Source organism: Erinaceus europaeus, chromosome 2, assembly GCF_950295315.1.
Source record: "Erinaceus europaeus chromosome 2, mEriEur2.1, whole genome shotgun sequence".
Taxonomy (NCBI): domain Eukaryota; kingdom Metazoa; phylum Chordata; class Mammalia; order Eulipotyphla; family Erinaceidae; genus Erinaceus; species Erinaceus europaeus.
The window spans coordinates 179,255,966-179,268,116 of NC_080163.1; the positions used below are offsets into that span (position 1 = coordinate 179,255,966).

A 12,151-nucleotide genomic window follows, 5' to 3' on the forward strand; every position below is an offset into this window, starting at 1 on the left:
TACATAAATTTCCTCTCACATTAAAACAAAAATTAATTCAATATTAATATCTTGGCCACTGAAATATCCAAACATGCTAGAGTTCCTGTGTTGCTTCACCTCTAGTAAGAAATAGATCTTAGGGACCAAGGAGATAGCACACTAGATTTACTGCTAGGGGTTCAAGATTCAGTCCTAGTCACCACTATAAACCAGAGCTGAAAGGACCAGGCTACACTGCAACTTGGAAAGTACATATGTTCCCATGTGTGAGGACCCAAGTTCATGCCCCTGGGCTGTACCTGCAGGGGTGGAAGCTTCAGAATTTGTAAAGCAGTGCTGTAGATGTCTCTCATTCTGTCCTCCTATTTATCTCCCCCTTCCCTCTCAACTTCTCTCTGTATGAAAACAAAGGAAATGATAATAGAAGGAAAAATGGCTACCAGGGGTGATCATTCAATGTGCAGGCATCAAGCAGCAACAATAATCCTGGTGGGAAACAAACAAACAAAGAAACACCCAGCAGTGGTCTGGTCTCTCTCTCTCTCTCTCCTCATGCCTCTCTCTCTCCTTCAAGTCTCTCTCCCTTCTATGTGAAAATAAATGTATCTTAAAAGAAAGAGGTTTATATATAATCATAGGATAAAATCATGATTAAAAGTTTAAAATTAGGACTGGGGAGCTAGCTCATCTGGGAGGATGCCTCCCGCGCCATCTGCCTCTCTTCCTAGATGTAAGGCCCTGACACACTGCATGGGAGGTGCTAGAATAACTACAATGCCAAAGGAAGCTTCGGTGCTATGGTAGCTCTTTGTATCGCTCTCTCTTTCTGTATCTCTGAAAAGGTAGGACTGGAGTGGCGAAATTGAAGAGTTGTGAGGATTCAGAAATGCTAAAACATAATTAAAATCAATGAGTGAGAGAAATGTAGAAAGTGCCAAGTTGGTCAATTCAGGAAGGATTTTTATGGTAACTAAAGGTTCTCATACGTCAGGCTGTCATTTTGGCTCTCCTGGATGCATGTCTAATGGTGCCCCTGCTGATATAGTCTGCAAAGGGGGTGTTTTACACAGTGTAGCACAGAATTCAGAGAGAATTGCATTACTCAGCAAGGACAACAATAGCAAAATCTGTAATAAAGAAGAACAGTGGAGGGTAGAAGAACCAGCAGGAATCCTGGAGACCATGGTAAATAACACCATGGTTTGGTCATTTTACTTGATAGTTCTGCTGGCTTCTTTAAATCATGGTAGCAAATGTTTTAAGTTTAATTTTTAATGTTCATTTACTTGTTATTTGAAGTTCTTAACTCCAAACACTTTAGGGACCCTGGTGTGAGAGTCTCCACAAGTAACTTAGTGCTGTATAATAAATAAATTGATGAATTAACTCCAATTTGATCTGATCCATGAATAAAATAATGCTCATATTCTAGGTATGTTTGTTGAAGGAAACAGTAAATAAAGTCTGCTTTCTGAGAGACTGAACAGCATTTGAAAAACATTTAGGTTTCCTGGTGCCTCAGCTCTTCTCCTCAGAAGATGGTCTCTTTGGATCATCTTCAGTCAGTCTATATGCCTCCCTCCAGTTACAAATATGGACTCTCTATCTTTCTGCTCAATACCTTTCTGGAATACCTCATATCTTTTCTCTGTAGCCCTGGGCATAGCTTGATGTCCATAGGGATGCTATTTTTATGAGTTGGATGTTTGAATCTTAGGGATCTATTTGAAAGTTACTACTGTTTAACTTAGCACTGTTGTAGATTCACTAGTATGGAAACATAATGGGCAGAGCTTCTTATCCCACACAATCAAAGACAAGTGTCTGTGCCTTGACTTCAATGTGATAGAACTCCAAGGTGATGGACATTAAGGTGTTTATAGTCTTTGTGTAAATCCCAAATTCAGATTAAAAGTGAGTCTCATGTTTCCCTATAGATTAACCCCAGGATTCCCCTTCATATATGGGAGAGTTGATGAGACATTAAGGGTGGTTATCAGAGGCAGAGAGGGGTGGGGCAACATTGCTAGATCCTCTTTTCATTTGGCAATCAGGATTGGTCCAGTTTCTCCCAGCTGGTTGCTCTCTTCTTGATGTGGCTGGCTGACTGGAAGAGTCGGCAATAAGGATACTTTTCTTGGGTTTTATCTATTCTGAACTCCAGACTTCCCGGATTCACAAACTGGCTTCTGTTTGTTAGTGGGAAGGTTGATCAAACTCAGTCCCCTGTACTCTATAACAAAATGGAACAAAAGAAGCAGAAACTGTCCAAAATTTCACAATCTCTTTAAAAACAAAAGGCAGTGAGATATAATTCAGCTCCACAAATATTTTATGCCTGCTTTCTCTATTAGGTAGTGGGCTTGGCATCAGTGATAATAAGACAGCTATACTTTTTTAAAGTCAGAACTCACAGACTATCAGCTACCCACCAGAGCAGACAACCCAGGTGGGCACAAGCTTGACAGAAGACTGGGGCTGGGAACTTCAGAGAACAGAAGTGGTATGTGAGTGAGAGGTCCCTGCAGAATGAGACCATTTGCGACTCGGTGTTAGACAAAGGAAAAGTTCCCAATGAGATGGGGAGGTGGTTGAGACAAGGTATAAATGATCCTTAGTGGTATTGTCATTAAAGATTTGGGGCAACAACAGCACAACTGAGTTTCTGGTTTAGGAGCTCACCCTGGCCTCTCTGGGGCACATAGACTGTATGTGTAGAAACTGGAGACACGGACTCTACCAAAAGGTGACATGTTCATAGACTTGTCAGACTGGTAACATACTGGCTCAGCTCTGAAAGAGAAGGAGGACAATTCAACAAGTAGAATGGATCTTTCTTGGAAACCAGTTGGCAGTGAGAGAAGAAGCAGAACACTAACTCCTGAAGCCCACAAAAAAAAAAAAAAAAAAAAAAAAAAGGAACCCAGAAGCTTGGTGGGAAAGCAAACTTCGGTTTCAAACATTTGGTTGGCCTCCAGTTTCTTAGGAACAAGGCTGCTCTGCTAAATAGATCCAAAGGACTTCTGCTCTTGCTGCTTTAGAAAAAAGTGCTGAATGTGCCAGTTGGATGTTTTTCTAGTGTAAATGGTTGGGCCCATTTATTTACTTGTTTATTTTTCTGAGCAAATGAAACGCAGCTCCGGGCCTTGACCTCTCTGGTGCTGGGTGGGACAGCACTCATAAGCTTCCAGGAATGGCACGTCACAGATTCCCAGCATGGAGAGAATGCAATTGTTCCATTATAACTTCCCAAACCAGATGTCTTCCTGCTTTCTCAAGATGGTAGAAATGTGTGCCTGTCTGAGAAATTCAGTCTGGGGCATTAGGTGGATTTCCACAACAGTTTGTCTCTTGTTCCAATTCCAAACATTCCTAGAAAAGGACAATGTCCACTGGCACTATTCACTATCTACCTTTTTTAAAAACTGTATAGCCTATGACTCAGGAGCTGGTACAGTAGATAAAGTACTCAACTTGAAAGCATGAGGTCTCCAGTTCAATCTCTAGCATCCTATGTGCCAGAGTGGTATTCTCTCCTTCTTTCTCTCTCTCTCTCTCTCTCTCTCTCTCTCTCTCTCTCTCTCCTCTCACTCTCCTCATTAGTAAATGAATAAATCCTAAAACAAAGAAAGATATTTCACAGGTCTTGGTTATCTGATCTTACTTGTATCCTGCCTGACACTAATTACTGACTCCTCTTGAATCTCTGAGGCTGCACTGATGTTCCCAGTTTCAGTGATTTCTGTTCTGTTCCACAGTCAGGCTGGATTACTCACCACCTCATCCCCCCACCCCCACACACACATTTGAAACATGCTTGGGTGAGGGGTGTGGCTGTGGAGATAAAGTAATATTTATGCATAAAGACTTTCTTTTTATTATTTTATTTATGTCTGGCGTCTGTAATTACTTCCCCACTGACCATGGGCACAGTTCAATCCATACTCCCAGCCTGCCTCTCTCTTTCCCTAGTGGGGCGGGATTCTGGGGAATTGGAGCTCCAGGACACATTGGTGGGGCTGTCTGTCCAGGGAAATCTGGTTGGCATCATGCTAACATCTGGAACCTGGTGACTGAAAAGAGAGTTAACATATAAAGTCAAACAACTTGTTGACTAATCATGAACCTAAAGGATGGAGTAGTGCAGATGAAGAGTTGGGGCGGAGGGTGTATGTCTCCATTTTGTAGATAGCTAGTAGGTATATTTTAGTTATATTCCAAAGGACCTGTTCCTACACTAGTTTTTTTTTTCTTTTTTCTCTGAGCCTGAAATTTGATATGCAGGTGGATCCAAGTTATCATCTGGGAAGATGATGTCATGGCTGAAAAAGGAAAAGAAAGCTGGATCACGAAAGAGTAGCTCCCAAATATGTATAAATATTGTTGACTGTAAACCCCATCGATTTGATTTGATCGGGGGCCCATATTCATCTTAGGAGCCCTATGTGGCCTCTGCATGCCTGTAGATCTGAGCTTACATTCTGTGATCATCAGTAGGAATATTCCAGGCTGCCCCAATATCAGGACCCATCTTCCTCAGGTGTAGCATAGAGCTTGTTATCCATCTGCCCTTCGGAGGATGGAACATTCTCTACCATTTGTTGATCCAAGTTGAGGGCAAGGTACTATGGGGGCCCACAAAGGGGTCTGTTGTGTTGTTCCTGATAAAAATGACCAGAAACAATGGATAGAGGGATTGAGTCGAGCTCTAGGCCCATCAAGTCTGTTTGGGAATCTCAGGGCTCCCCGATTAGGGTCCCAGCTGCTGGGGTGGCCTGATAGAGACTAAAGAGTCATCATTAAAGTATGCCAGTGTCTTGCCCTTATTCAGCTTTTGCTGTCTTTGCTTTGATAAGGATAGTTTGGGAGTAAGTAAGGGAAGTATAATAGGAAATAGGTGAGGAGGATATCTAAGTCTAAGTAGACACTATTTCATTATGAACTTCATACTCACTCACTGTAGACTACTGTGTACTTTTGCTTTCAAGTATATATTTTGCCCTATTTTATGGATACATGTGAATACATGCCCTATCTCATGGGACCTGGTCTATATCTAGGTTTTGGGACTTTGTTAGGAAGTGAACCACCTGGAATGGAATTAGAGAATACTATGTAAGGAAATGTCTCACCTGAGTAATGAGGCTGAAGGGTTGACATTCCATGCCTAATGTCTCTGGACACAGTTTGAAGTGAAGCATACTGAGGTGGTACTCATTGCACTGATTAGGCTGGGATCGGCAGATGCAATATCATTTGGTATGATTTGAGAGAAGCATGAAGCATGGAACCCAGAGGTTCCAGGACTGGAGGAATATAGGCTCTATAGAGGAAGTGGGAGGTTACTGCTGTCTTAGGGTTTAAGAAGGCAATAGATTGTTATTGCTATATTCACATTATTTGGTAATTGGGTTAACCTTGAAAAATCCCTTTGTTAGGGATTTTTATACAACATATACAACATCACCATAATTTATGTCCTTTGACAGTATTTCTATATAGCTGTGCCACCGGTTGCTTCTGTTCTCCCTGGTCTAAGCTTTTAAGACAGTCAGCACATCAAAGACTCAGCCTATGGTCTGTGCATTAAAAATTTTGAGACATTCAATCAATTTTTTCTCCTCTCATATTAATTAAATAATGATTTATATGACTACAGATTATTAAGAGTGTACATAAACACCATTTCCACCACCAAAAGACTGCATCTCATCCCCCTACATAAAGACTTTCATGCCTGAGGCACCAGTGGCCCCAGGTTCAGTTCTCAGCATCATCTTAAGCCAGAGCTGAACAATGCTCTGGAAAAAAAAGAAGAAAAAAGAATGAAATAAACAAAACTATGACCTGTAATCTTACAATCGCAAACCACCATTAATCACAAATAAAAAGTGGCTTGTGAAGAAAAAAAAAGCTAATGAGGTGAATAAGAATGGGAACCAGTTTCTGGTTTGGGGGATGGAACTGAATCATAGTTGAAGGGATTTATGACTTCTTTTGGTGTGAATTTGGGATCAAAACTGCTTTCTGTCTGTTGTCTGTTTATGTAGTGAGCTTAGTATGGTTTTTCACATTTTCAAATGGCTGGAAATAATAACCCAAGTAGAATAGTAATATTTCATCATGCATGAAAATCATACAACACACTAATCTCAGCATCCATAAATAAAGTTTTGAATTCACCAATAAAATGTTGGACACATGTAATCTCCCTTGTTGTAGAAGTACCTACACATTATCCTTGATGTGACCTTTTCATCTGTAAAGCTTAAATATGTAAAATACTTTTTTCTAGGAAGAATTTCAGGTGTTAGGGACTTTCTCATCTGATGCCTAAAATGTCTGGATTAAAAATTCTGGATGGAAGAAAATATTCAACTGGTAGAGTGTATATATCATCATGCACCAGGACTCAGATTCAAGTCTCTAGTGCCACCTATAAGGTGTTGGTGAGGGGTTGATATATAAACAGTGAAACAGTGTTGCAGGTGTTATTCCTTCTCTCTCTCTCTCTCTCTCTCTCTCTCTCTCTCCCTACCAGAGTATTGTTTATCTTTGGCTTATGTTGCTGTGGGGGATAGAACTTGAGACTTTGGAGCCTCAGGCATAAGAGTTTCTTTGCTATCTACCCCTGCCCATTTCTATCTCTCTGTCTCTACCTCTGAAAGAGAGAGAGAGAGAGAAGGAAAGAAAGAGAGAAAGAGAAAGAAAGAAAGAGAAAGAAAGAAAGAAAGAAAGAAAGAAAGAAAGAAAGAAAATTTTATCCAGGGGTGGTCAGACTGTGGCTATAAAAATTGATGAGTTGTAGTGAAAGAAAGAGAGAGAATACACAAACAGCCAACAAATATATATATAAAATAAATATCTGACTAGGTGATGGGCAAAATAGAATATCTGAATTCCCAGATCACAGGACAAACATGCTTAAGGCTCTAGGTTCAATTCTCAGCACTGCATTACTGGATTCTATTCTGATTTTTCTATGTCTTCCTCTCCTGCAAAACTCCATCTCATATAAAGTCAATAAAAGAATTTTTTAAGAAAAAGTTCTGACTAGTAAGAAAACAAATTCTCATACCCCTATCCAAGTTATTATTATTTGTCCCAGTATTTCAATATTTGCTCATATTGACATTTTTGGTGCCTACATTTTTTTCCTTCCTCCTTTCTTCCTTCCTTCCTTCCTTCCTTCCTTTCTTTCTTTCTTTCTTTCTTTCTTTCTTTCTCTCTTTCTTTCTTCCTCCCTTTCTTTCTCCCTCCCCTCCTTCTTTCTTTCTTGTTACTTGATCTTTGCAAAACAATAATTACCATGCTGTTGGTAATATCAGTAATCACAATTATGCTCCCTAAAAGAGCGCTGGGGCAGGAATAAGCAGCAGAACTGACTGGGGCTGTTTTTCTTTTTCTTTTTCTTTTTTTCCCTGCAGGTCACAGGCCTTTCCAGTGCCGCTACTGTCCCTACAGTGCCTCTCAGAAGGGGAACCTGAAGACCCACGTCCTGTGTGTCCATCGCATGCCTTTTGACAACAGCCAGTATCCTGACCGCAGGTTCAAGCGCTCCAGAGTCGACTCAGAGGCTTCTGGGAGTTTTGAAGACCCCACAGCTGTCAAGGCGGGGAGCTCAGCAGAGCTCACAGAGGAAGGGGGCAAGACCCAGGAGGAGCGCAACTGAATAGACCAACCTGTATATTCCAATATTATTTTACACCGTTTAAATATTATGCATCTGGTACAAGAGTTTGCTTACTGCATTTCAAAGGGGGGGAAGAAAGAAAATCGTGTAAACTCTCCCCCACCCCACTAGTGTATAGAACATTTAAAAAAAATTAAAAGATATCTATATCTCTCTCTATATATATACATATATATATATTCACAGAAAATCCCCAGCCCTTGAAAATGGCTGCTAAACTGTTACCCGGCAACAAGTACTTCCAAACAATGAAGGTAGGAGAAAAGGGATTTCAGAAAAGCTTGGAGGCCTCTGAGCTCGGGAAGCCGGGAACTCAATGTGAAAGTCGTATTTGTTTAAAAAAAGAAAGAAAGAAAGAAAGAAAGAAAGAAAGAAAGAAAGAAAGAAAGAAAGAAAGAAAGAAAACAATAATAATTAAAATCATGCTCTTAACTGAAAAACGATCCCCATCAAAATGATTTTGCGTTGCCTTGAAGATGGAGGGGCTGTGTTTTCATTGTTGAAAACACCTCTATAATCTGACACCAGCTGCTGTCATTTGCCTAACACCCTAATGAGACTTGCTGGGATGCAGCCCTGGTGCCAGTCAGACTGGAGCGGTCACTGCAGAGAAAATCAATTCACGTGGTGTCATAACTGCACTCTCAGAGAAACCTTAGACAGCCCACAGCCAGCGCCAGGGCTGACCGGCACTGCAAAGCATTGCCATCTTCAATGTGCATTAAAAAAAAAAAAATACACAGCCAAATGAATCAATGGTCAGGAAGTGTCTGCAGACAAATGTCCATTGCAGGTTTGATGAGTAATTCTTTTCTTTTCTTCCTTTCTTTCTTTCACCAAATTGCAATATATAGTTTTTCTTCTTACTAGTCTTTTGTTTTCCTTTTCCCCTTCAATTTTGGATGTGAAAATGTTGTTGATTATAAAAAAAATAATGAGTACATTATATAACATGTTGCTGAGAGAAATTAGCCAACCCTATACAGAGAAGGTGCTGGTGAGAAAAGGAAATTGATGTCATAATAGAAAGACTTTTTATTATGATTTAAAACATTTTACTTGAATGAAGGCTGCTTCGGTCCTTGTTATCAGATTTTTTTCCCCATGTGTTAGTTTTTATATGTGTCACAGACATGAAGCAAGAGTTTCTTCTTCGGCGAGCTCTTATGAAATAGCTTGTATTAAATATGAATCTAAACATCCTGCTTTCTATTGCTAATGAAGAAAACTGTTTGAGTTAAAATGTCTGTTTTTGTAAAACAAATGTGTTCTATATTTTTGTAGATTTTAGATTTTCTACTGATTGGATACTCCAAATTTATCAAGTTCTGCACCACCCAGAGGGAGCTTCTGAGAGCCAATAATGAAACACTTATCTCATTTTTTTTTTTTAAAGGCGTAAGAAGACCAGTTAAGGGTTTATTCTTGAATCTGCTAGAATGACATAAAAGTTCAGCCTTTTAACATACTTTCTTTGAGTGACACGAAATTGGTGCTGTTGTTTGTGACGGTAGAAAAGTATTGAAGTCTTAACTTCTTCTAAAACTAAATCATTCAGACTTAAAAAAAAATAAAAGTCAATATTTTCTTGCAGGCTGGGAGCACAGAATAAAACCCCAGGGCCTTAAAAACTTCAGCTCTGCCTACAGCAGTTTACAAAAAATACTAAACTGCAATCAATGTAAATAAAATGTTTAGCGCTATCCTGAGACCAGAAGGAATCTCAGGCTAATAAGGAATCCGGTTTGCATATGCTGTGGAGAGGGTGTCATCTACCCGAGGTTTCAGTGTAAATGAGGTCTCTGTGCAACTTGGACCCATCTGGCATAGAGCAAGCTGCTTTCTTGTTTTTCTAGAATAGTTCTCACTGCCTTACTTAAATCGAGTTGATAAACTTAATGCAACTGTTTCTATGATCCTAGAGAAAGGACTGAAATGTTATTGGAAACTTTCTGACTGTAGTAAGCTTTAGGATTTTAACTGCACTACTGTGTTTGGTGGCTGTGCCAGTCGCTTGCTTTCTGTGTGTTTGCCCCGCCTTTGGTATCTTAGCAGAGAAAAATATATTTCAAAAAAAGAAGAAAAAAAAAGTAAAAAGAAAAAAAAATAGAGGGAAAAAAAAAACGTGGAAAAAAAAAAAGAGAGAGCCACATTCCATTTCTAGCACTTTGGGGAGCTCTTTCAGTATTCTTTTGTGTCTTCTGAGCATCATCAGATGCGACAGGCAATAATTCTGTTTGTGACACTGGGAACATCCCCTCTTCTTTGTGGCGTGTGTGTTGATTCCATTTTGTCCAGTGCTACCGTCCTTATTTCCCCTTCTGACACAGGCCTCCTTTCCAGAACATTTGTAACTTGTAATACAAACAAGTGACAGCCACAGTGATGCAGTGTCAGTTTCTGAATGTCATCAGGTTCTCATATCTAAACATGTCAAGTTTTTTCCCTGTAACTTCTGTAGTCTGTGATGCTGGTCATAATACTGTCTACATTCCTACACAAAGAAAAAAAAAATCTATCTTGGAGGAAATCTGAGATCAATAGAGTAGAGGATTTTGTTGCTATGCTTGTAACAAGTAGAAAACTTTGTATTTAAAGTTTATTCTTGGTCATTATTTATTATTATAATACATCAGTTGACAGAACTTTATTCTGGTATAGAAAGTATTAAAAGTTGTTTTTTCAGCAATGACTGTTTTCTTTCTGCTGTTAGAATAAAATGTCTTTGAAGCAGTCCAGTTTTATCCAGTGTTTTATGCAATAAAACCTCTACCTCTGGAAAAAAAAAGGTCATCCTTTCCTCATCACTTATGTTTACTAGCAAGAATGATTATTATTATTATTATTTTATATTTTGGCAGCTTTGGTATACTTTGCAAAAACATGGTCATACTCCACTGCTACATAAAGTCAAAATCATGCAGTTTCCTGGGTCAACACCTTCGCAGTATTGTGGTTTTATAAGGGGAACGAATCTGTATGCAACAACTCTCTCTCTCTCTCTCTCTCTCTCTCTCTGTGTGTGTGTGAGAGAGAGACTGTTTCTCTAAAGGCTTGCAGACACTGAAGTTTCAATAAGGTACAACCTACAGAAAGACGAATGCTCTTCATATTGCAGTAATTATCTAAGACACTTAAAGCTTTGGAATCTATTATTTCCAAATAATAGATAATACTGATAGAAAGGTTTTTTCAATCATTAAATGCAAGAAAGTCTTTTACTAAAATTATCAGAGGATAATCTGAATTCTTTTTTCTAGAAGAAAAGGGAAAGAATGAAGACTAATAAAGTCTATAGTATCAGGGCTACTGAAAAAGCAGAACTTCGATGTTGATTTGAAAGGGTTTACAGTGTATGTATGTGATGTATCTAGTGGCTAATTAATTCATAATTCATTGTTAGTTATGGTTTCAAAGTCAAGCATGTGCAGTGTTGCTGCAGATCTGCAATATCAAAGGTCAATGAAACGGTTGCTAGCAAAGGCAGCCACCTACATTTTTTTTTTTTTTTACCAGCATTACCACTGAGTTTCAGTGCCTGCATGATGACTCCACTGTTGCCAGAGGCCATTTTTTCCCCTATTGTCCCCAATTCATTTTTTTCTGATACAGATAGAGAGAAATAGAGGATAAGAGAGAGGGAGAGAAAGAGAGACACCGGAAGCAGTGCTCCACTGCCTGTGAAGTATCTCCTATGGAGGTAGGGAATGGGGACTTAAATCCATGTTCTCTTGAATGGTGGCATGTGTGCTCTACTTGGTGTGTCACCAGCTGGTCCCACCACTCACATTTTGTAGGAAGTTGTCAGTCCCGCTCCTTTCAGGATGCCAAACTGTTGGTGTCTTGGATGGTGATCAATGACTAGAATACAGTCACTGGTAGTCTTAACTATTCCCTATAGCAAATGGCCAAAGCGAGTTCTGAGTCTACAATCAGGGGTCAGAGTGTGGCCCCATCAGGGAAAGAAGAGTAAATGAGGATGGGTCATAATTATCACATGAAACACCAGATGAATTCCCAACCCAAGTGCCTCCAGAGGTCAGGCAAGCTACTCCTCACTGCTGGATGGAGGGGGAAGGGATGGAAATGGGTAGCTGAAAAGCAGAAAATTTCATCGGCAACAAGACTTCTGAAATTTCAAGTGAAACTCACTGGACACCTGAATTTTTATATGCATTCTCCTAGTTACTGCTTGTTTGTTCACAATGCATTATAAATCCCAATGAAAGGGTGCACAAAATGTGGCTTATCTACTAAGTGAACTATTAGTCTGTCATACAAAAGATGTATAGCACTGGCACAAGATAAGGCATGGATGGACTTTGAAAACATGTACCAAAGACTACAAATAACATGAAGAGGCAAATCTATAGAGACAGAAAATAAAACAGTGGTTACCAAGGGCAGGGAGTAGGGGTGGGTGGGGAAAAGAACAGGAGTGACTATAATGAGAGAATGCATATTCTCTTTCTGAGG

General features: G+C 39.6%; 1 protein-coding gene across 8 annotated transcripts in view; it reads left to right on the forward strand.

Annotated features, from left to right (window-relative positions):
• ZNF536 (zinc finger protein 536) overlaps positions 1 to 10,530 on the forward strand; it is a 594,001-nt gene extending 583,471 nt beyond the window's left edge. For 7 of the 8 annotated variants that reach the window (XM_060185644.1, XM_060185645.1, XM_060185646.1 and 4 more), the window contains one exon: positions 7,410 to 10,529. In XM_060185644.1, coding sequence (XP_060041627.1) covers positions 7,410 to 7,654 — 245 coding nt within the window. In that variant the 3' untranslated portion in view covers positions 7,655 to 10,529. Of the gene's footprint in view, positions 1 to 7,409 lie in introns of all 8 variants that reach the window. The other variant, XM_060185648.1, reaches the window with a different exon arrangement.
• Positions 10,531 to 12,151: the final 1,621 nt, after the last annotated feature.